Source organism: Eucalyptus grandis, chromosome 9, assembly GCF_016545825.1.
Source record: "Eucalyptus grandis isolate ANBG69807.140 chromosome 9, ASM1654582v1, whole genome shotgun sequence".
In the NCBI taxonomy this organism is placed as follows: Eukaryota; Viridiplantae; Streptophyta; class Magnoliopsida; order Myrtales; family Myrtaceae; genus Eucalyptus; species Eucalyptus grandis.
In genome coordinates, this window is record NC_052620.1 from 42,737,234 (window position 1) to 42,757,271 (window position 20,038).

Genomic DNA, 20,038 nt, shown 5'->3' on the forward strand with positions numbered 1-20,038 from the left:
ATGCGACTGTCGAGGTTTTACGTTGAGGCAGTTCACGGTCTGGGTTTCTGTCGTACGACAGAAGGAGCGAAAGAAAAAAGTATGACTTTTGACAGGGGTGGGGGCATTCCGAGAATCGAACTCGGGACCTCTCGCACCCAAAGCGAGAATCATACCACTAGACCAAATGCCCTTGTTCTTTATCTTAATCATGTTAAGTAATATTGAATCAAAGAATTTCAAGAATAGCCACACTTTTGAACGTTTACAGACTTTAGTTAAGTGGCGTGGTTTAGCTAAATAATCGTGAGCGCGAGCTCCTTCCACGAAACCTTTATAATGTCCAAAATCTAACTAATCATAGCTTCTTTTAACCATGGATCCACACTCCTAGGCTTTATTTCGAAAAATAAATAACCTACAAAATATTTTCCTAAAAATTATTGTATATATTATTTATAAAATTATAAAAATGAATGAATGAAGAAATTTTTTTTTATTAATTAATTATTTCAAATGATATAAATAAATAATTTTAAAAAATTATTTTCAAATCATTTATTTTGACTTCGTATATTATTTTCACTTTTCAGTTATGCCGCCGCTTCACATCATATCCTACTCCTTCAAATTTCCCTTGGGTTCGCACCCCCCACCCACCATCGCAGCTTGCGCCCGCCCGCACCCGAACAAATCCCCTCTAAGCCCTAAAACCCTCGCTTCATCTTCTTCACACCTCACAACTTACAACGGCCTCCCTCCGCCTCTCTCTCTCTCTCTCTCTCTCTCCTGCGCCGACGCTCGAGCTCTGGTACTGCTTTGCTTCGCAGGTATTCTCTCTCCCTTGAAACCTCTCTCTCTATGCAGCCATGGGAAGGCCCTCGTATGTCTTCGCATCTCGTCTGCTATGCTGTGTCGTTTCTGCTTTCGATTCTTCCTCCGTGTACTAGAAGCAATTCGAATTTCATCACCTGGTGCCGTCGGTCCTCCGATCGGAGCTCATCTCCGAGATTCTGTTTTGCTCCGTGAACGGCCTATCTAGTTCGCTTCTGTCGCCTCGCCTGTTCGTTTCTCACTTCGATTTCAGTAGTTCGTCGTTTTTTTTGTTGAGGTTTTTCTTCGTCATGTTAAGTTCGCTCGCTGGAGTTTGAAGTCATCAGGCGTTTCGGTTCGGGGCGCTATGCCTAATTTTTTTACGGATTCTGTGCGTTGTTAAGTTCCTTTCGTGTTGATGGGCTCTCATGCGGTGCTGCTTTCTGTTTTTCCCCCCACCGAATGTCAGAAATAAAGCAGGAAGTGAAGTTGGTTTTTGAGGTTTTCAAGATAACGCGTCCAGCGACCGAACGGTTATATTGAGGCGACTAGCGGGGCTACTGGTGGGGCAACAGAATGCCGAAGTCTAAACGGAACAGAGCAGGTATCTTTGTCTCTGATTTTGCGTTTCTTTGGTGATTAAGGTGTCGGTTGATTTGGTTATACCTAGAATTGGGACGTAGATATTTTGGGAGAAGATAGAGAGATCTTTCTGCGGCAGTATTCTTATTTATATTCAATGTGTGGGTTCAAAAAAATGGACTTACTAGCTGCACCACACCCATATAATACATGAAGGAGGCGAGGGTTGACTGTTTTCTTTTCCCCCCTTTTAAATGCAGTTACACTGTCAAAGACAAAGAAGAAGGGAAAGGAGCAGAAGCAATCGCTTGTAGATGCTATCAGGGAAGCTGTGGAGCACTATAGCTCAATTTATGTTTTTTCCTTTGAGAACATGAGAAATCTGAAGTTTAAAGAGTTCAGGGAGCAACTCAAATCTTCAAGCAGGTTACCTCATGAGTCTTTGAGTAGTCGTGTTATTCTGTTTAAATAGGAACCTTAACCGATCGCCATCTTTGCACTTGGTTATGATCTACTATCGCATTTTAGAAAGGGGTGAAGAATGTCTTTCTTGCCATGGTTTTTGAGAGGTGCAACCCATATGGGACTTTAGTATTTTTGGACACTAAATGAAGTTTGACAGCAAAAGTTGTTGATACTGGGCCTGTAATATCTGGTTGCTTTCTATTTGGCGGTGCTACCGTTTATTCATTGTTTTAAAGTGGTTCAAAAGGGTGAGTAGTAGCTTGGCAGTTGATGATATGTGAATTGGCTTTGGGAAGTGTTCTAGGTTTTCATTGAGGATAAGTCTTATAAGTTATTTTTTTTTAATTTTTTTCTGGGGTGGGGGTGGAGCCAGGAGTTTGAGGTTGTATTAGTTATGCAGGTTAGTTGCTACTTATGTCTCACACTGCTTCACGTACACATACACAATACAGAATGAGGAACACTTCTGGGTGTTCCATCTAAGCTTTGGCCTTCATCCATTTTATACTTTTGATCAGAGAGCCTCAAGTTTCTACTTGATACAAATAAGCCTCAACCTATAAGAGATTTATTGGTTGCTATGCTTTTCTCAGATTTTTTCTTGGTTCAAACAAAGTCATGCAAGTTGCTTTGGGTAGATCAGTTGGAGATGAGTTGAGACCAGGCATCCGCAAAGTCTCTAAGGTAAATTGATAACTGCCTGGTAATCTCTTAGTTAATTTTTAATTAGAAGTTCCACTATTTACGTTCTCTTTTAATGCCTTTCTCAGGTCTTGCGTGGAAATACTGGGCTTTTTCTCACTAATTTGCCAAAAGAAGAGGTTTTGAGGTAATTTTATTTTATTTGTATTGCCACAGAACCTTCTATCCTAGGAGAGCATCATTTAAGGCAATGCTCAAGCCATTGAATGAAATTTGAGTAGCCTATCATGCAAGCATGCACGTCTGAATGCCTACCCTCTATTTGGTCAAACCCTTGAAAATTGAAACCAAAAATGGACCCTTCTCTTTCTCTTCCCCTACTGCTCCTTTAAACCTTGAAGAATTTCGATTTAAATTGCTTTCCTTGGATGTAAGGGCATGTTTGGTTAAAGCTATAGAAAGTATGGATTGGGAATCGAAGTGTAAAGTGTCTCTTTTTAATTGTAGGGTGTTTATAACTATTAAATGTCTTCTCACACACATTTTTCGTTTTGCAATCATCATTTCACCTGACGGTGGAATGTGTCATGAAGCTTTTATATTTTTTTCTTCATTGCTTTGGAAGTGAGGAAAAGGGCCTGCAGACATGTCATAAATAATTTATTAGATTTTCAGGACCTATCGTGCTTGCCTGTTTGATATTTTTCTGAAGTAGATAGGTCTAATCTCCATTGCTCGAATTAAAGTTTTTGTGGATAATTTTCTCTATAAAATTACTGTCAATTTATTAACTAATGCAAATTCTTCATGCTTGTTATGGATGAAGTTTTATGTGTTTGTGTTGATCATAAAATATAATTATCACGTTGTCAGAGGAGCACAGAAGTTTATATATTTTACAATATAGTTGTGATATTGACTACATAGTCATGATTTCCTAAAGTTGAAACATCCAATAGAGAAAATATTATTCCAAAAGCATTGCGCAGCAATCATTTGGTTTCCTTACTTTTACATCCAAAACTCAGGCATGGGATGACACGGTCATTTTGGTTCCTTAATGTTCATTCACATTCAGGATCTTCCATTCTGGTTAGCCAGTTTTGACGACCACACGAGGCCTATTTGATGTGAATAACGATTATCTCAATATTTGATGGATTCCAAAGATTGTGTTCGAAGTCCTTTAAGTCTTAACATGATAGAACTCAATATTTGTATTTATTTGTGCCTTTTAATTGTTAGTTATAACAACTGGGGACATTACAAGTTGGTCTATTAGTTGTTTGGGGATTCTTCTCTCCAAGTCTCAACGTATGTGTTATTAGTAATCTTTAAGCATCTTTTGCAGATTATTCAATGAATTCGAAGAATATGATTTTGCGAGGACAGGAAGCAACGCAGCAGAGAAGGTAAAGAGAAATTTCTGTGTCTTTACTGCTTTATGTAGAAACTAGATTTGAAAGTGAAATGGCTTGATGTGTGCAATAGGTCTTGGTCAATTGCTTATTGCATAATGAAAGCCCTACCAAGCCAATTGTATGAACCGTATGAACCATAGTTTTTCTTCAATTGAAAATTGATTTTGGTGAACTGCTAAATTGATTTTGAGGCTTTAAACAATGCATCCGAGCTCTTAATTCTTGGTTCTTTAGCAGCAAAGTTTTACCCTGATATGGCCATGAAAGCTGGAGGATATGCTGGTTTTATTACTAGTGATTTGATTTTGACATGATTTATCTATAAACATACTGGTACCACCGCGGAGTTTTAGGTTGTGCTGCCTAATATTTTGTGACCCTTTTACTGTATAATTGAGAATCATTGGCTTATTCTTTGGTCACATTGTAGGTGGAGCTTAAGGAAGGTCCTCTGGTAGAGTTCACCCATGAGATGGAGCCCTTCCTACGCAAGCAAGGGATGCCTGTCCGGTTGAACAAAGGTGTTTGTCCTTACTATTGTCCATCTATTGCTTGTGCGCTTGTACTAACGTTAAAGCATGCTTATATGCAAAATTAGTTGGGGGAGCGTACTCACCTAACATGCTCTCTAACGCAGGTGTGGTGGAGCTTGTTTCAGACTTTGTTGTTTGTGAAGAGGGAAAGCCGTTGTCACCCGAGTCAGCTCGGATACTGGTAGCCTCTCGATTATTCTTTGCAATATTTCACTTACTGGATAATTCTCTTTGCAAGGCTAGCTACCTTGAGATGCATTTGTTCTTTGTTTAATGTATTTTCTTGGTTGTGATTTTTTGCCCTTTATGGTATCATTATGAAATCATAGAAATAACATTTTGACACATTCAACTGAAAACGGTGAATCTTCTGTGTACTTCGCGGTTGAGATTGATGGTAAAAGCTGTCCAAGTGAGATGGAATGCATGATGTAGATTATCTAGATATGCAGTCACTCTAGAATGCATTTATTATTTTCAGGTATATTTTTCCCATTTAGATTAGGAGATCATTACCCTCCGTGCATGAGTGACAAACCAATCAAACTCTTTGGGCAAAAAACAAATTAAGCTTTGATTTCACAAAATGATGAGGTGGGGAATTCTATAAACTTTAATGGCCAAGACAATATGCGATTTAGTTTGGATTCTACATTTTTCTCCTTCCTCCATCTTTAATGGTTGGTACGACGTCTTGACCACGAAATGCTGTATTTTGTGTTTTTCTCTTTTGCAGCGTCTGTTGGGGATCAAGATGGCTACCTTCCGGCTTCATTTGATATGCAGATGGAGTCCTGAGGATTTTGAACTCTATGCAGAAGGAATGGATGATTCTGATGTTGAATCTTCCTAGAGGATTTGCTAGAGATGCAGTTTTGTTTTGCTTTTGCTTTTGGCGTCCGATCGGTACTCCAATTATATCTAAGGTTCATGTAATTCCATTGCTATCAAGCGTGCGAGGTTTTGTCTGTAGTTTTCGGCCCAGGGGTGTCCTCGTTGTATCTTTAGCTATTCATATTTTGACTTTGATAAGCCTATGAGTAGTCCATTAAAGGCTTATTATAGTGCATTGGGCCTTAACTGTGTTCCATTTGATTTTGCAATTAGTGGATGCAATCATAGATCGGCCTAATAGTCCCGTGCGCTGATGCAACAGATGTGTCGGGCCCAGTAAAGGCCCCAAGAAACCCCAAAGGTACGGCTGGCTAAGTAGAAGTAGAAGTGACCTTAGCGGCTCAACAAGGTCCTAGTCTGGGCTGAACCCGCGGAGGCCTGCCATGTTTTTAGCCCGCAAATGAGGCGGCAATACGGACGTACTAGGGACTAGTTAGGCCCTAGTATACTTTTCTTAATGGGCTATGGCCCATTCTTATTTATGTTGGGCTCAAGAATCTCATAAGTTGGCCCATACGAAGTGGGCCTGTCCCTTTGTTTTGGGCCTAATTGGGCCGATCAGAATGGGACTGAATTGGGCCCACGAATCCTAAAAGGGCCAGATGCGTAGGGCCCACTCTTTGAAAGCCCGTTACTGATTACCTCATCTACCCTGTCGGGCCAAAGTCCGTGGGCCCTGTTCATTGCTAAGGCTTAGTGAAGCGAACGCCCATTGTTGAGGCCCACTGCTGGTTATTATGGGCGGTAATTGGGCCCACAAATATCCTCTTGAAGCCCATGGACCAGATAGTTTGGGTCGTTTTTGGCCCAATGTGTGGTCCTCATGGGATAGGCCCATTATTGAGACCAACGTTGAACTTATTGCGTCAAAGACCATGAACATATTCGGAGGCCTACGGCCCATGGCCGGTTTTGGGCAGTAATTGGGCCCCTAAAGCCGACTGCTGAAGCCCATGGGCCCGATGGCTTGTGTCTTGTCTGGCAAAATACTAGTGGCCCTTTGTGGGATAGGCCCGTTGTCATGGCCCCTCTTTTGGGCCTAAAGTGGGCCCCGAAGCCCAAAGGTGCGAATTTGCAATGGACGCAGAGAGCTTCAAAATGTGTCCCATGAGCGGGCATTTAGCCTAAACGGTCGGAGGCCCATGGGCCTGTCCCGGATTAGACCCGCGGGCCGAATTAGACCATAATTTCGCCTGCCCCGATGCAGCCCATCGTGCCCTAAAAGTGGCCTCTTGGCCAGGCAATGGTCGTCCGGCCTTAATGGGCCACCATGGCTCTGTCTCTGCGCCCCCGGTGACCAAGCCTTAATGGGCTGGGCCGCTCCAATTAGGCGTTCTGGCTTTGCTCAGTTTTGGCCCAATCCAGGAGACTGGCCCTGCAAGGCCCGACTCGTTAGTGGCTTTTACCATTTCCCTTTTGGTAGTTTCTTTTTCCACCTTGATGTCGGCGCCCCCTGCGTGCGAGTGACGCTGTTTCCCGACATAACTAGTGGGAAACCATTTCGATACTAGGGGAAACCATTTCGATAGTTTCTGAATCCGCTGTGTCGCAATGCATATTCATCCTACGGCCTCTCGTGAGAGGCATGACTTAACATCTAAATTAGTAATAAATTCAAGGACCAACGTATGAAAAAAGGAAAAATTAAAATAAAAAAAAATTATGAGAAAACCAAATTTGACATCAGATATGGAGAGGCCCAGCATCATCACCGCTGCCAACTTAGATGATTTTGAAGTACACCTGCTCTTCATCATGGGGAGTCTCTCTCTCCCCACCTTAGCTTTTGCTTGGACAATGTAACTGCACAGTTCTCTCATGCCAAATACAAGAATAAATTCACGACGTCACCAATTCAGCCTTCTTATCCTCAAGAAGCTTTAGCTCCTGCCGCCAAGCTTCTACCTTTGTCAATTTCTCCGATTGCTCTGGCTTCAAATCTTTCTGTGGGGTTTTCTGATTTTGACCTTCTGCTAATCGAATCTGCAGAAAAACGAAACACAAGGATCTACTTAAGAGTCCACAGGCACAAAAGTAATAAGGTAATTCCCTCTTTCTTGCTTCCTGCTACTCTAGCATATGGCACACGTGCCTCGGAAAAATCATTTCCAATTTGCCAAGCAGAAGGTAAAATCTGCCGAAAAGTGAAGCAACATAAACCTTGTAATGAGAATGAAAGCACTTTTCCTAAAGGAACATACATGCTGTTGACGACTCTACCCATCATTTCTGATTAAAACAACTCGACTTCCAACTACGAGTCCTTTCAAGCAAAGAAAATTCAAGAGAAAATCGTGCTTTTTCATTAGGGCTTTGACATTGGTTAGCACCAACAATTGACATTTAATAAAGACCCAAAAGCTAGGATTAAATTTCCTTATCCATCTCATGGCATCACAAGAAGTTGCTTCTTACAGAAAAAAATATCAACAGCATAAGGGGGTGCCCGGCGGCAAATAACTTAAGAAAGTAATCGCGTTCCAAACATCTGACAGCTGAACCAGAAACAAGATGTATCCATCCGTCTCTCATTGCTCTTATGTCCTCTTCTAATGAAAGGAGACACCTTCCAGTCTACTAGCAAAAGATGAAAAGGCATTCCTTTTTTGTTCTCCATGATCACACAAAAACTCCATGCCTAGAGTGCTAAAAATATATTGGTGGGGGAAGATCTTAAGCTGATGCTCACAGCAAAGGACATGCAAACACCGATGAGTTGTCCATTCCTAAATATATACTCACCATCTTGACCTAACCTAGATAGGGACAACATAATATTACCCTAAATGACGACATTAGACAGATGAAACAAATGGATGGACCTAAGTAATTATATTACACATACTTAGAAGAGCCAAAGTTTCTAAACCAAAACAGGGCAACCAAACCTATGCAATAGAGACTGGCGTATTAATTTTCAAACAGCACAGAAGACCTCACCATCTTGACATAATTTGGACAGAGACAACATAATATTACCCCAAATGACAACATTAGATGGATGAAACAAGATAACCCTATGTAATTATATGACACACACCTAGAAGAGTCAAAGTTTCTAAACCAAAACAGGGCAATCAAACCTATGCAATAGAGACTGGCAGGCAGATTAATTTTCAAACAGCACAGAAGACCTCACCATCTTGACGTAACTTGGACAGAGAAAACATAATATTACCCCAAATGACAACATTAGACAGATGAAACAAGATGAACCTATGTAACTATATGACACATACCTAGAAGAGTCAAAGTTTCTAAAGCAAAACAGGGCAATCAAACCTATGCAATAGAGACTGGCAGATTAATTTTCAAACAGCACAAAAGATCTCACCATCTTGACGTAACTTGGACAGAGACAACATAATATTACTCCAAATGACGACATTAAACAGATGAAACAAAAGGATGAACCGACATAATTATACGACACATACCTAGAAGAGTAAAAGTTTCTAAACCAAAACAGGGCAATCAAATCTATGCAATAGAGACTGGCAGATAAATTAGCCCAATCATAGCATCACTAAGCAGAAAGGTTAAGCCATAGCTCAATGCTGTTAGGCTTGACTAAAAACCTACAAATACGTTATTAAACAGTCTAGACACCGCTGTAGAAAATAACATGCTAAGATGCACGTGAGACCAACCAAGAAACAAGTGACATTTGGTGCAGATCAATGAAGTTTAGCAAGATTTGCCTTGTCACTGATCGAAAAGTATCTTATTCACAAAGTTTTACCTTCTTCTTAAGTGCTCGAATTCTTTTATCAATTTCTTGACTTGGGCAGCTGACATTAGTTCCCTCCTGTGGATCCGAGGAAGAGATGGTTCCGGCAGAATTTGCAGATACAGTGAGCTCATTCATCTGAGTTGTCAGCGGTTTAACAGATTCTTGTCCATGACTGGAGACTTCATTAGGATGTCTTTCCTCTTCATCAATGCTCCCAGCTACATCTGCTTCTACATTTTTACCTTTATCAAGAGCAGCCTGCAATAATAGGAGAATTAGCTCACTTCTGCTACTAATTGAGGATGGGTTGAATTGGTTTCTCTACATATCTGCACAAGAATATGTTATAAAATTCAATCATAATGCTCATGTATACCTATAGAGGTATGATGTTAAATTAGCATAAAATCAAATTTAAGCCCTTTAAGACTCTATGCTAATGATAACCAATCTTGTATCTATGAGACAAAATATCATCTGGAGTACTTTCTGCCGTAGTAAGCACTAACTTACTAGATGTATGAATCACTTCCAGAACTTCCAGATTCACTTTCTTCGACTGAACTCAATACAGCAAATGTAATGGGCATATCGTATCGAAAAAAAATCAGAAGTCACCTCGTGTTCTTTCGTCTGAGCATGAAATCACCAAAAAAGCAACAAATCCTTGAGTCATTCAGCAAGACAATGGACTTAAGACGACTTAATTTATTGCAGAAGGTGAATAAACTTTACAGAGAATTTAAACAATGTCTAGGCCAGGAGTCATAAAGAAACAAAGAAGGGATAGGAAAGGACATCCCAGCAATAAAAAAAATAGTGGGTTAGGCCTTATATTACTTGATTCTGAAAATAAGAGAACAATCCTTTAATACTTTTCTTTTCTCTCCAATAATAAAATGGGACCAGGTTTCAGTAGACATGATCTGTTATTTCCCTATAAAGCCTGATAAGGATCAATTACTACATGGCGTTTTGGCAAAAAATGAAACCTAGATTTTAATTGTAAGAAACAATAAAACAACAGATGAAATGACTTATGCGTACACGTTTTCAGAAAGCATTAGCAGCAAGATCAGTTAAAACTATATAATGGCATGGCAAGGCTTTCAAGTTCCACTTTAAACGAAAAAAAAAAAAAAGAAGAGAGAGAGAGAGAGAGAGAGAGAGAGAGAGAGAGATCATTTGAAGTAAAAAAACCTATAAGGCAAATTAGCTCCAATTTGGTTTCATGAGTTTCTTCCACACAAAAGGCAGACACCACCTCGATGACTCATTATAGAAATTATGTCAGCTCAGACAATCTGCATGTTTTATCGTTAAATTTCACTTCTAGATGCTATGAGGACATATATGACCATGGAAAAAAGGACTAATCTTTTGATCATTTATAACAATATCATCTTGGGCATACTACCTAACAAAAGTAGAATGCATTGGAATGTTCTTTTCAGAGAGGAGGACATCCTTAAAAAAGAAAAGAGGAATAAATGTAACATGATCTGAATAGTTGCTTTCTTCATTTAATATGGAGATTCCTAAATACCAATAAAATGCATTAAACTAATACTGCATTGGAATAAGAAAAGTGATTGCATATCAAATAGTTTTACAGTGTAGGTGAACTACATGGATAATCAATAGCTTCAAGGTTGTCCTAATGGAAGGATTGAAAAAAAAAATACTAAAAGACTTATAGATGGAAGATGAAAAAAGGAGCTTTATATGGTTCTATTTGTAGAAAGAGAGATACACACCACCAGCATTGTACAAACTGAAATATCTGGATAAACTAAGAGGTGCTTATGGTCTATGCGTATCTGGACTATCATAGACGATACAGACCCTTATTTCAAAATGAGTCACTTCATCCTGACGCTCATTGTTGTGTGTTTTCATATCATCATGGTCAGTTGTTGATTACAATGTAATAAATTAATTAAACAATGAAAAAAATACTCGAGAAAAATTCTAAGTTGTAACAGTCATGACATACCATCACACCCTTTAGGAAAAAAATTGAAGAATCTTAGTTAATAGAGAAAATAAAAGCTAAAAATCTCTTCTTGCTAATAAGTATACAGCCTTTCCGGAAACATGACAATATCCACATGAGGTACACTTGCAATAAATACTGGCCTGATCCTTATACCTGTAGCCGCTTTTCCTTTTTTCTCTCGTTCCTCTTTGCAGCCTTTGTTTTAGGCTTTGCATCCAATGATGGGTCATAGCCTGGAGGCTCCTGTGAAGCGATCTCCTTCTTCCACTGCATCACATAAAGAAGCCAAAAGAAATGAAAACGTGACTCCATGCTTTTAAGAATAACCAGTTGACATTAGCTAAAGCTGCTAAACTTACATTACTTAAGGGGTTTATTTTCAGCAACTTAGCAATCGCAACATGAATAGTCATCAAAATAAAAGAAAAGAAAAGAAAAAATTAGCTAGTATTGAGCCCTCCCTCCCTCTCATCTGATAAAGGAAACTACAATATGTTGATCCACTTCACACCAACAGCTAAGTGTTATCATCATCAGTCATGGTGTCTCTTCTTCAAGTTGAAGAGAATAATTTAATTAGTCCTAAAAATTCTGAATATAGAGATGTACAAATTCAATTTACTTCACCAAAACATGCAACTCATGCATCATCGACAAGTACATGCTATTGTCGGACACCATGGAACTCCGGTTCTTTGATACTTACAAAACAGATCCCGGGTAACCCACTCCTTATCTCTTTCCAGACTCAACAGACCTTGATTTCTCAATTCCACCTTCGTGCATTCGAAAACGAATACGTGCTATATACTCCATTACTAAAGCAAATCGCTGTTAAACTTCAAAAAAGCTAATTCCAACAACTACAAAAGCAAAACGCTTACAAACCGTCAGTTCTTTCAATCTATCTCTCAGGAAATCATTCACCACAATCTAAAACACGACATATACATATTCCCACAACGATATGCCCCCAGTCAGACCATCTTCTGATGTAAAATTGGAACGAGAAAGGCGGAAGACATGAGTGGAAGTAAGTAATTTTCAGATAAAGAGTGGACGAAGTCGCGCGAACGCGCAGGAGTCGGTTTCAGTTACAGAAGAGAAAACACGTAGTCACAGCAATTATCCATCCGATTGATGTACGCGGAATCGATACTACTGTCGCCTGATCCTCCGCCCGTGACGCACGATACGAACGTTAAATCTCGCGGTCGGTCTTACTTCTCCAGATTTCACACGCGACGCTTCAAACAAAAGGAACAGCAGCATCGCCACTCGATCGAAACTCGCCGACCACAACCAGACACGAGATCAGACGTGAACCGTCGACGAGCACAGCAGGACGCGCAATTCGGAAGCTTCCGGAGAGGAGCGAGAGAGGAGCGATCGGGCGTACCAGAGCACCTCTGGATTGGTAAATGGCGACTTCCTCTTGGGGGACGTAGCCGGCGCGGATGCGGATGGGCTTCCGGTAGGTGCCGTCGGGGCGCCGGCTGGGGGCGAGGAGCCGCTCGCCTTCCTTTAGGGTTTTGCTCAGCTCCGCCATCTCGTTCGACTGATCTTCCCCTCTACTGCTACTTCCCATTGCTCGCGCTCGCCTCGCTCGCTCGCTGCTCGCCTAGACCTGACCACATGGGCATTTTTGTCAGGGGAAATGATATCCCCCCGTTAAAAAATCGTCTTCCACTATCCTTTTCAAATTCTATATTTGGTTTGACCAATTTGCCCTTAATGACCCATCTATGTTCTCTGCAAATATTCTTCGGAATTGTAAAAATAACCATACCCCGTCACAATTCGGACAAACAATTTCTGAACCAACTTTTTTTTTTGTTCTTACGAAAAAACTTAGCTCCGCCTTCTTCTTCTTTTTTTCCCCTGATGGAATTTTTATCCACTTTCGTTTTACTTTCGTGATTTTGTACTTATTCAACAATAGCGTTCGATTGATTAACCATATTCAAACATTTTTCTCTAATTGAATCTTAAATTAGACAGAAATATCTTCAAAAATGTTCTTACCCCGTAAGTAGATAGTGTAGATTAATTTGAAAATAATCTATAATTAAATTGAAATGTGAAGTGGAATATGAAAAGCGATCCATCCAGTAAGTAGATTTTTTAAAGTTTGAATTGAGGGTTTTTCTTCTGTACAGTAAAATATGATAAATCTGAAATTAGAAATCCGTCATTTTCTACGCTTCCATTTAGTCAATTCAATATGCATTTGAAAAATTTACACCAAACTTTGCTTCAAGTTCTCCTGGCACACTTTTGTTCAATAAATACATCTAAAACGTCTAACTTCGATTGACAAAGTTTATATGACATTGACATATAATATTCTCAACTATTATTGGAATTTTCCTATTTTATAACTTCCAGCGTGCAATCTAGTAAACTTGTAATTTCAAGAATTGGACCCATCTTGTAACCCAAAAAAAAAAAAAAAAAAGAAAAAAAAAAAGAACATCAGTAAAAAGAAGAAAATATGGCACCTTAAGACATAGAAATGATGATTAATGGCACAACTATGAAATTCACATGGCCAAAAAGATGACCCGAAAAATCAGACAAACTTCCAGCGCAACGCAACCCACGGTAATAACGCTCTTCTGCATCGCGAGTGTTTGCATTGCAACCTCCGTTCCAGGAAAACAGAAGACGCCAACTTCCCAGGACTGCAATTGAGTTACACCACCTTCCACGCCCACTTGCTGCTCTTTTCTTTGTCTGTTTCTGGAAGGGACCCGAAGGAGACCGACCTCACTGACCATATTCCTAATTCAGATATCCACGAGCTTGTGTTCTAGAAAATTTCGTGCAGCTAGAATCAGAGTCCTTACTAACAGTGGCCCATACGGTCATTCCCTCTTACCCTCTTCCGATTCATCTTCAGGATCAAAAGTACCGTTACTTTCGTCATCCTTCTCTCTTTTCTCCAGCTTTACTAAGCTGAGATCTCCCTCAGGCTTTCCCCTGGTAAGCGACACAGCTTCTTCATCATCTGATTCGTCTCCAGCTCGCTCTGAGTAGGCGTACCTGCAAGTGGTTTATCACTCTGGTCACTCGTCAGCATAAAAGACATCAGTGGGGCCTTGTTGTATTTGCACCACAACAGAGGCTTTGGCCGATTTGAAATTATTAAATCTCATGCAAGCAGGACTCTAAAACACATATGGAGGTGCATTTATACGCGCGTGCACTATCTCCATGATAATTGACTTGCAATTATTACAAAAGAGACGTGATCTAGTGGAAGCATTTTCCACAGACCAGCATTCTCTATGTCAGTACTGTATCTTCTGTAAGTCTAACTAATGGCTTCTACTAAATTACATGAATAGATCATTTTTGAAGAATAAAATTAATATTCTACTGTAATGTCATGCAACAACATCCAACTTATTCCTCTTTTAAGTGACTCTCTCCTAACATTTTTGCCATAAGATTTGACTTTTATTTAGTATGGAGCAAGCAAGCGCCTTGTATTACAGCTTTTTAATAGATCATCCTAATTTAATATTGGATACATACAGTTTAAAAGTCATTAAAGAAATTTTCATAATTTTTCGAGTTAAAATAACCTTTTAAGTTTTGGCAGAAAGTCAATAAATTTTTGCTTAGAACAAGCCAAATGAAACAGGTCCCTGTAGGTGCAATGTCCTCCTCCCCGATACATACAGTTTAAAAGTCATTAAAGAAATTTTCATAATTTTTCGAGTTAAAATAACCTTTTAAGTTTTGGCAGAAAGTCAATAAATTTTTGCTTAGAACAAGCCAAATGAAACAGGTCCCTGTAGGTGCAATGTCCTCCTCCCCTCCCCCACCCCCCTTCCTCCTTTTGCAATTTTATAATTATATCCATCTTTCTATTATATGCCATTTTAGATTCAAAGTTAGACATTCCAATCAACCACCAAATTCATCCATCATCACAGTCATATACAAATATTTCACTTCATAATGGCACAGCAGATTTCGTTTCATGACTCAGCCACCATATTTCGCAAATGAAGAAGATCACTGGGGTCTCCTTGTACCAAATGAAAGAATCAACCCTTGGAAAAAATCTCAAACGAAAGCATACCGCTGGGAGCTCTGGGATGGGGCCCAGAGATAGCAGATGACGCAGAGCAGTGCAAGTGCAAGAATGTCCCAGAAAGCAGTGATGATCCAAGCACTTTGCCATCGCTCATTAAATGGATCTGTTGCTTTGAAGTAAACCTAGCAGCACAATGAAAAATGAAAATAGAGAAAAGTCAGCCAGAGAAATCAACAATCATCTATCACCAGAAAATCTCATTGATATCTCAGATTGAAAAATTTAAAGAGAAAAAATCTAAGCACAGAAGTAATCAAACTGCATACTGCAGGGTGGATCAAGGGAAAAAAGAAGGCAACACATTCATAAATGTAGCCTTAAAGCAGTATGAAAGGATTTAGAGCGTTAGAGTAGGACTAGAGGATTTAGAACCTTAGAAATATTTAAAATGCCAAAAATAGTGCTTCATCACAAGATTGTGCAGTGGCTATTCATAGACATTACGCCAAACATATCTACAGTGGTACCTAAACATAGAACATCATTTTAGAAGATTAAAAGACTACAGTGATTTAATTCTCAGGTGATTAAGCTTGCTGTTCTTTGAATCAGACGATCTTTCAATCACAGCACCTTGTCATTACCACAAAGCACCTGTAAGAACTAAGACCACTATTATGTGCATCCAAGAAACTATGCAACCCACCCCATTTTCTCCTCTTCCAAATTGGGAAAATAAATCCCATTCTTGCAACAAGAGAAAAAACAGAAACAAGACACTTGGTACAGACAAATAAAGGAGAAAAGAAGAACAATCCAAAACTTGGCACTGACGGTTTTTACCACTTAATAGGTATATGACAATTTGCGAGCATTCATCTGTATCAGCCCCAGACCTAATAGTTCATCTAACAACTTTAATACTGATTTTCATTATACCAACAAAATAGTCTTCGGGATTTATTTATGAATTTGGACCAGCTTCAAGAAAGTTACAAATGCTCACCTCAGAGAAGTTGTATGAATTTACTGCAGGCACAAACTACTTTCAACAAAATTTATAATGAGACTGACATGTCATGTTATTAGAATGATATCGTACAAAATGTAACGTTAAGGTTGCGCCTTCAAATGTTATCATGAACATTGAAGACAAATTATCTCCTGCAATCCAATTTCTTGCAACTATTGTTGACTTCCCACTAGGAGGTATATCTCAATAATGAATATCCAAATCAATAGCCAAATGTGTGACACATACCTCATACCCTATCCAAGCAACTGAAGCAAACACTGCCACTGCCAAAGCATTGGAAAACTTCCTATATATATCCAACTTAACAGAACTCCTCTTGGCCTGGGACAAAAAGAAATCTAATTACCTTGTAGGAACTTAGAAGCATGACAAATGCAACAGTAATGAGGGAAATATTATGAAGTAGAAAGCTTTAAAACTGATACCTGCAACTGCTCTAATGTTTTTGAAAGAGAATTGAATATCCATAAGATTAAGAATGAGTCCAGAAAAGCATCAGGTAGGACTAGAAACAGTCTCGCTCTTCCAGAAATGTCATTAATAGTACCCACATACTCGGTGATATCCAGCAATTCAGACGCCAAAAAATAAGTTATACCAAGAAGTAGCACCTTTGAGGTAAGACCACCGAGTGTAGGACGCACAACACCATACCCCATTGAAACACAAAGAATAAGAAGGCGAGAAATCGTTGTTTTTAGAGCTCCAATCGTCACAACCCAAGTTGTGAGTGTGACTGGCCTCATCCCTGTATTGTTGAAATTTGCATAGTCGAAGTACCAAAAAATCATCTGGAACAATCCAAGAATGATGACGCTGGCAATACAATGCTGAAGTTGCAATACATCATTCCAGAACCTTGCGTATTGAGAGAACCAAATGAGACTGAGCATTGCATACGCAACCGACATAAACACGTAGAACTTCAAATATGGGGCCATCCTACCGGGTAAATAACCATCAGGGTTTTTCCATAAGGTTGTCCCACTCATCACAAGGTCCTTAAGTTTAGGATCACATGTTATGAAGAATAAATTATACATTCCTGTCCTGCTGATCTGAACTTCATCATCAGGCATAATTGCAGATAGTGAGCTCCCTTTGAACTCCACCTTTAGAACAATAGGCCATTTGGCATCCGTAGCAGAAGGTATCCTAATAATTTCACCCTGCTTGCACCCTTCCAACTTGGCAAGATCAGGGGTGCAACAAATAGACCTCTGCCCACCATATGCAGAACCACCAATATTGTTACGATCTGCCGCCTCAAAAATAATGACTTGTACAAGTCCTGTAGTCTGCTCATCATCTGAATTCTCACCAACAGCATCCTCAGTTCTCCAGAAAGTGATATTCTTAAACCTGTCGTATTTTCACAATTGGAACAAAAATCATCTTAGCCATTAACGGGAGATTCATTCCTAGTAAAAACACACCTCAAGATACTCAAGAGCATGAAATTTGGATGAGTTACATCTACCGATACATTAATGACATTTATCACCTCTTAATTAACTAATCGATCATATTTAGGAGGGAAGGATTTTCTAGTTGCTCCGGACTAGTAAGAGACTCAACAAAAGAAATACCAGTACCTACTTCTACCGGCAACATACTATTTGGTGGGGGGTGGGGGGAGCAGTAGACACTGATCCGACATATTAGCAGAGTCTAGAAATTGACTGATACACCATTTTTCCTTAAACGATTCGCTCATACGCTTGGTTATTACTGAAAACATCTTTATCTAGTTGAAACAAACAGCATAACAATGCTTATGCAGAGAACACCACAATTCCGCACAGATATTCCGGATAAGAAACCGGCACAATCAAAGAGGCAAATCTGATTTAGCTGCCTCTAGCTCATTCGTAGAGCATCACAGCGAGACGTCGAACAGCAGTTTACAGCCACTTCCCAAACAATGCGCTACCAGATCTAGCTCAACGACAACCATCGAGACCTCAATGCGCAACACAAATCACAAAGTTCAACCGCAAAAGCGAGCCTAACAACCGCGAGAAGAGAACGCCGGGGAACACACAGAACCGAAGCGGAAGATACCTGATGAAGGAGCGGCCATCGCGCACGGAGGAGGCCGCGTCGGAGGCGGCGGCGGCGGCGGCGATGCCTTCGCTGCCGCCGGAGAGGAGGTAAGAATTGCCGACCTCTTTGAAGGCCTGCCGGTCGTAGACGTGGATCGAAGCGTCCGCGCTCCGCAACGGGAGGATCAAGAAGAGCAATGAGCAGAGCGCAGCGAGGCGGCTCGGGAAGTAGGCGAAATCCATGGGCGGAAACGACCACAGATCGGGAGGGATTTTTCGGGGTAGATCCGCGAATGCGAAGGAGGAAGGGGAGGGAGGGTGGAGCCGGATCGAGTGACGGGGGGGAAGTAAAGCGAGAGACTCGCTGTCGGTGAAGTGTCGGCTTCGGACACGCGCCAACGCCCGGAGCGAAGCGCGCGTGAGGTGAGGAGCTAAAATGCGAGGTCCCTCCTACCGGATTTTGCTTGTCTGATAAGCGAGCGATTTGTCCGATCAGCGACATCCACAATACAATCCATCGTACCAAATCAGGCGGGTATAAGGCAAGGCACAACAATCGAAAAATTTCAAAAAAGAGATCGAAATAATCTCATTCTTTCAAATAAAAATTTAAAATAAATCTTATTTTAAATAAAAATCTAAAGTATGTTATGTCTTATTCCAAATAAGAATATAAAGTGATTATATCGATTCTAAATAAATATCTAATTTTCTAGTGATCAATAATATTTTTATTATTTATCATTTTTTTTCCTAGTTCTTCTTCCTCTTCATTAGTGTTTGGTCGAGGGTTGCCCTCACCTGATTCGATGAGGGCCACCCACACCGATTGTAGGCGAAACCAACCCTTGCTAGATTTGGCAAGGGTGGTCTTGTATGTTATTGGCAAGTGTCTGCAAGCCCTCGCTAGCCCTTTCTAATGGCCGGCAAAAGTTGTTGAGCCCTTATTTGGATAAAAATGCCCTTAACTAGTCCAAAAAATTCGGTCAACTAGTGATCGGTGAGATTAGACCTTTATTTGAAATAATTATAATTACTTTAGACTCTTATTTAAAACGACAAAAAGTATTTAATGCCTTTATTTGAAATAATGTTCATTTTGAAACTTTTTATTTAAAAAAATAATGGCATTTTGAGCTTCTTCTCTTCTTTTTTTAAAGTTTCCTACAGAACAATCGAGACAAATGCCTAGCAAGACACGAAATGACATGCACCGCTCCGCACTGCAGGTAACATTCTCAACAAGAAAAGCTGTTTCCAGCACTCAAGTCATGACTCATGACTAATGTGATGAACACTGGCATATCAGTGATTGTTGCTCATTTGCAATGAAAACAATACGAGTAGCTCTTATGCTTGTTATTAATGGTGCTAATTCCCCGCTTTTTAAAGGTAGCTGCAGACCTTCTCATTCCTATATTGTGTAGAACCAATATCCTTGTGTTGACAGAGCGAAAAAAAAAAAAACATAAAAAAATATATTATATTAATCTTTTGCTTTCCTAGGCAGCTTAGAATTTCAAATCGGACACAAAGCGAAAGAAACTAGAACAAAAGAAACGGGGCAATTTCTACCGTCCCAATAAGTGGTTTTAGGGAACCGGTTCCACATTCAGCAGGAACCTCAGGACCCAAAAGAAAAGGCACGGTCCGTCCGAAGTGTTTCGCACAAAATAGACTTTTGTCTTTACTTGTTGATGTTAATGAAAAATTAGAACCTAAAAATGAACTTAAAGTTGATTAAGTAAGGTTACAATGGATAAGGAGATTTATGTAAAGGATAGTTATAATCAATCAGATATTTTCTTAACAATACAAAATAGATTAACTACTAATTTAGATAGATTA

At 39.9% G+C, this 20,038-nt stretch overlaps 3 protein-coding genes and 1 non-coding gene across 4 annotated transcripts; 1 reads left to right on the forward strand and 3 right to left on the reverse strand.

Annotated features, from left to right (window-relative positions):
• Nucleotides 1-100: 100 nt before the first annotated feature.
• Nucleotides 101-172, reverse strand: TRNAP-UGG. Its single transcript has one exon. It is a non-coding gene; the product is annotated as a tRNA-Pro (tRNA).
• Nucleotides 173-663: 491 nt separating this feature from the next.
• LOC104419948 (mRNA turnover protein 4 homolog) lies at nucleotides 664-5,554 on the forward strand. The gene is made up of 9 exons (XM_018862686.2): nucleotides 664-809; nucleotides 1,262-1,396; nucleotides 1,635-1,800; nucleotides 2,433-2,523; nucleotides 2,610-2,668; nucleotides 3,833-3,893; nucleotides 4,333-4,423; nucleotides 4,540-4,616; nucleotides 5,172-5,554. The coding sequence occupies exons 2-9, from the start codon at nucleotides 1,369-1,371 to the stop codon at nucleotides 5,286-5,288; spliced, it is 690 nt and encodes a 229-aa protein (XP_018718231.2). The 5' UTR covers nucleotides 664-809; nucleotides 1,262-1,368; the 3' UTR covers nucleotides 5,289-5,554.
• A 1,304-nt stretch (nucleotides 5,555-6,858) lies between these two features.
• LOC104419949 (partner of Y14 and mago) lies at nucleotides 6,859-12,715 on the reverse strand. Its single transcript, XM_010031787.3, has 4 exons — nucleotides 12,461-12,715; nucleotides 11,215-11,328; nucleotides 9,072-9,320; nucleotides 6,859-7,312 (listed from the first exon to the last, which is right to left on the reverse strand). Exons 1-4 carry the CDS (start codon nucleotides 12,647-12,649, stop codon nucleotides 7,169-7,171), a joined length of 696 nt encoding a protein of 231 aa, XP_010030089.1. The 5' UTR covers nucleotides 12,650-12,715; the 3' UTR covers nucleotides 6,859-7,168.
• Nucleotides 12,716-13,369: 654 nt separating this feature from the next.
• LOC104419950 (transmembrane protein 87B) lies at nucleotides 13,370-18,535 on the reverse strand. The gene is made up of 5 exons (XM_010031788.3): nucleotides 18,210-18,535; nucleotides 16,571-17,507; nucleotides 16,371-16,466; nucleotides 15,155-15,291; nucleotides 13,370-14,106 (listed from the first exon to the last, which is right to left on the reverse strand). Exons 1-5 carry the CDS (start codon nucleotides 18,431-18,433, stop codon nucleotides 13,929-13,931), a joined length of 1,572 nt encoding a protein of 523 aa, XP_010030090.2. The 5' UTR covers nucleotides 18,434-18,535; the 3' UTR covers nucleotides 13,370-13,928.
• Between the last annotated feature and the right edge of the window lie 1,503 nt (nucleotides 18,536-20,038).

Bases quoted from the DNA above. Each gene is read 5' to 3' on its own strand.
- LOC104419949 (XM_010031787.3), bottom strand. From the start codon at position 12,649: ATGGGAAGTAGCAGTAGAGGGGAAGATCAGTCGAACGAGATGGCGGAG. The intron at 11,329-12,460 runs GTACGCCCGATC...TATGTGATGCAG, and splicing joins ACCAATCCAGAGGTGCTCTG to TGGAAGAAGGAGATCGCTTC. The intron at 9,321-11,214 runs GTATAAGGATCA...CTATTATTGCAG, and splicing joins AAAAGGAAAAGCGGCTACAG to GCTGCTCTTGATAAAGGTAA.
- LOC104419950 (XM_010031788.3), bottom strand. From the start codon at position 18,433: ATGGATTTCGCCTACTTCCCGAGCCGCCTCGCTGCGCTCTGCTCATTG. The intron at 17,508-18,209 runs GTATCTTCCGCT...AAAATACGACAG, and splicing joins GATGGCCGCTCCTTCATCAG to GTTTAAGAATATCACTTTCT. The intron at 15,292-16,370 runs GTATGTGTCACA...TTGTGCTGCTAG, and splicing joins TTGCTTGGATAGGGTATGAG to GTTTACTTCAAAGCAACAGA.
- LOC104419948 (XM_018862686.2), top strand. From the start codon at position 1,369: ATGCCGAAGTCTAAACGGAACAGAGCAG. The intron at 1,397-1,634 runs GTATCTTTGTCT...TTTTAAATGCAG, and splicing joins GTCTAAACGGAACAGAGCAG to TTACACTGTCAAAGACAAAG. The intron at 4,424-4,539 runs GTGTTTGTCCTT...TCTCTAACGCAG, and splicing joins GCCTGTCCGGTTGAACAAAG to GTGTGGTGGAGCTTGTTTCA.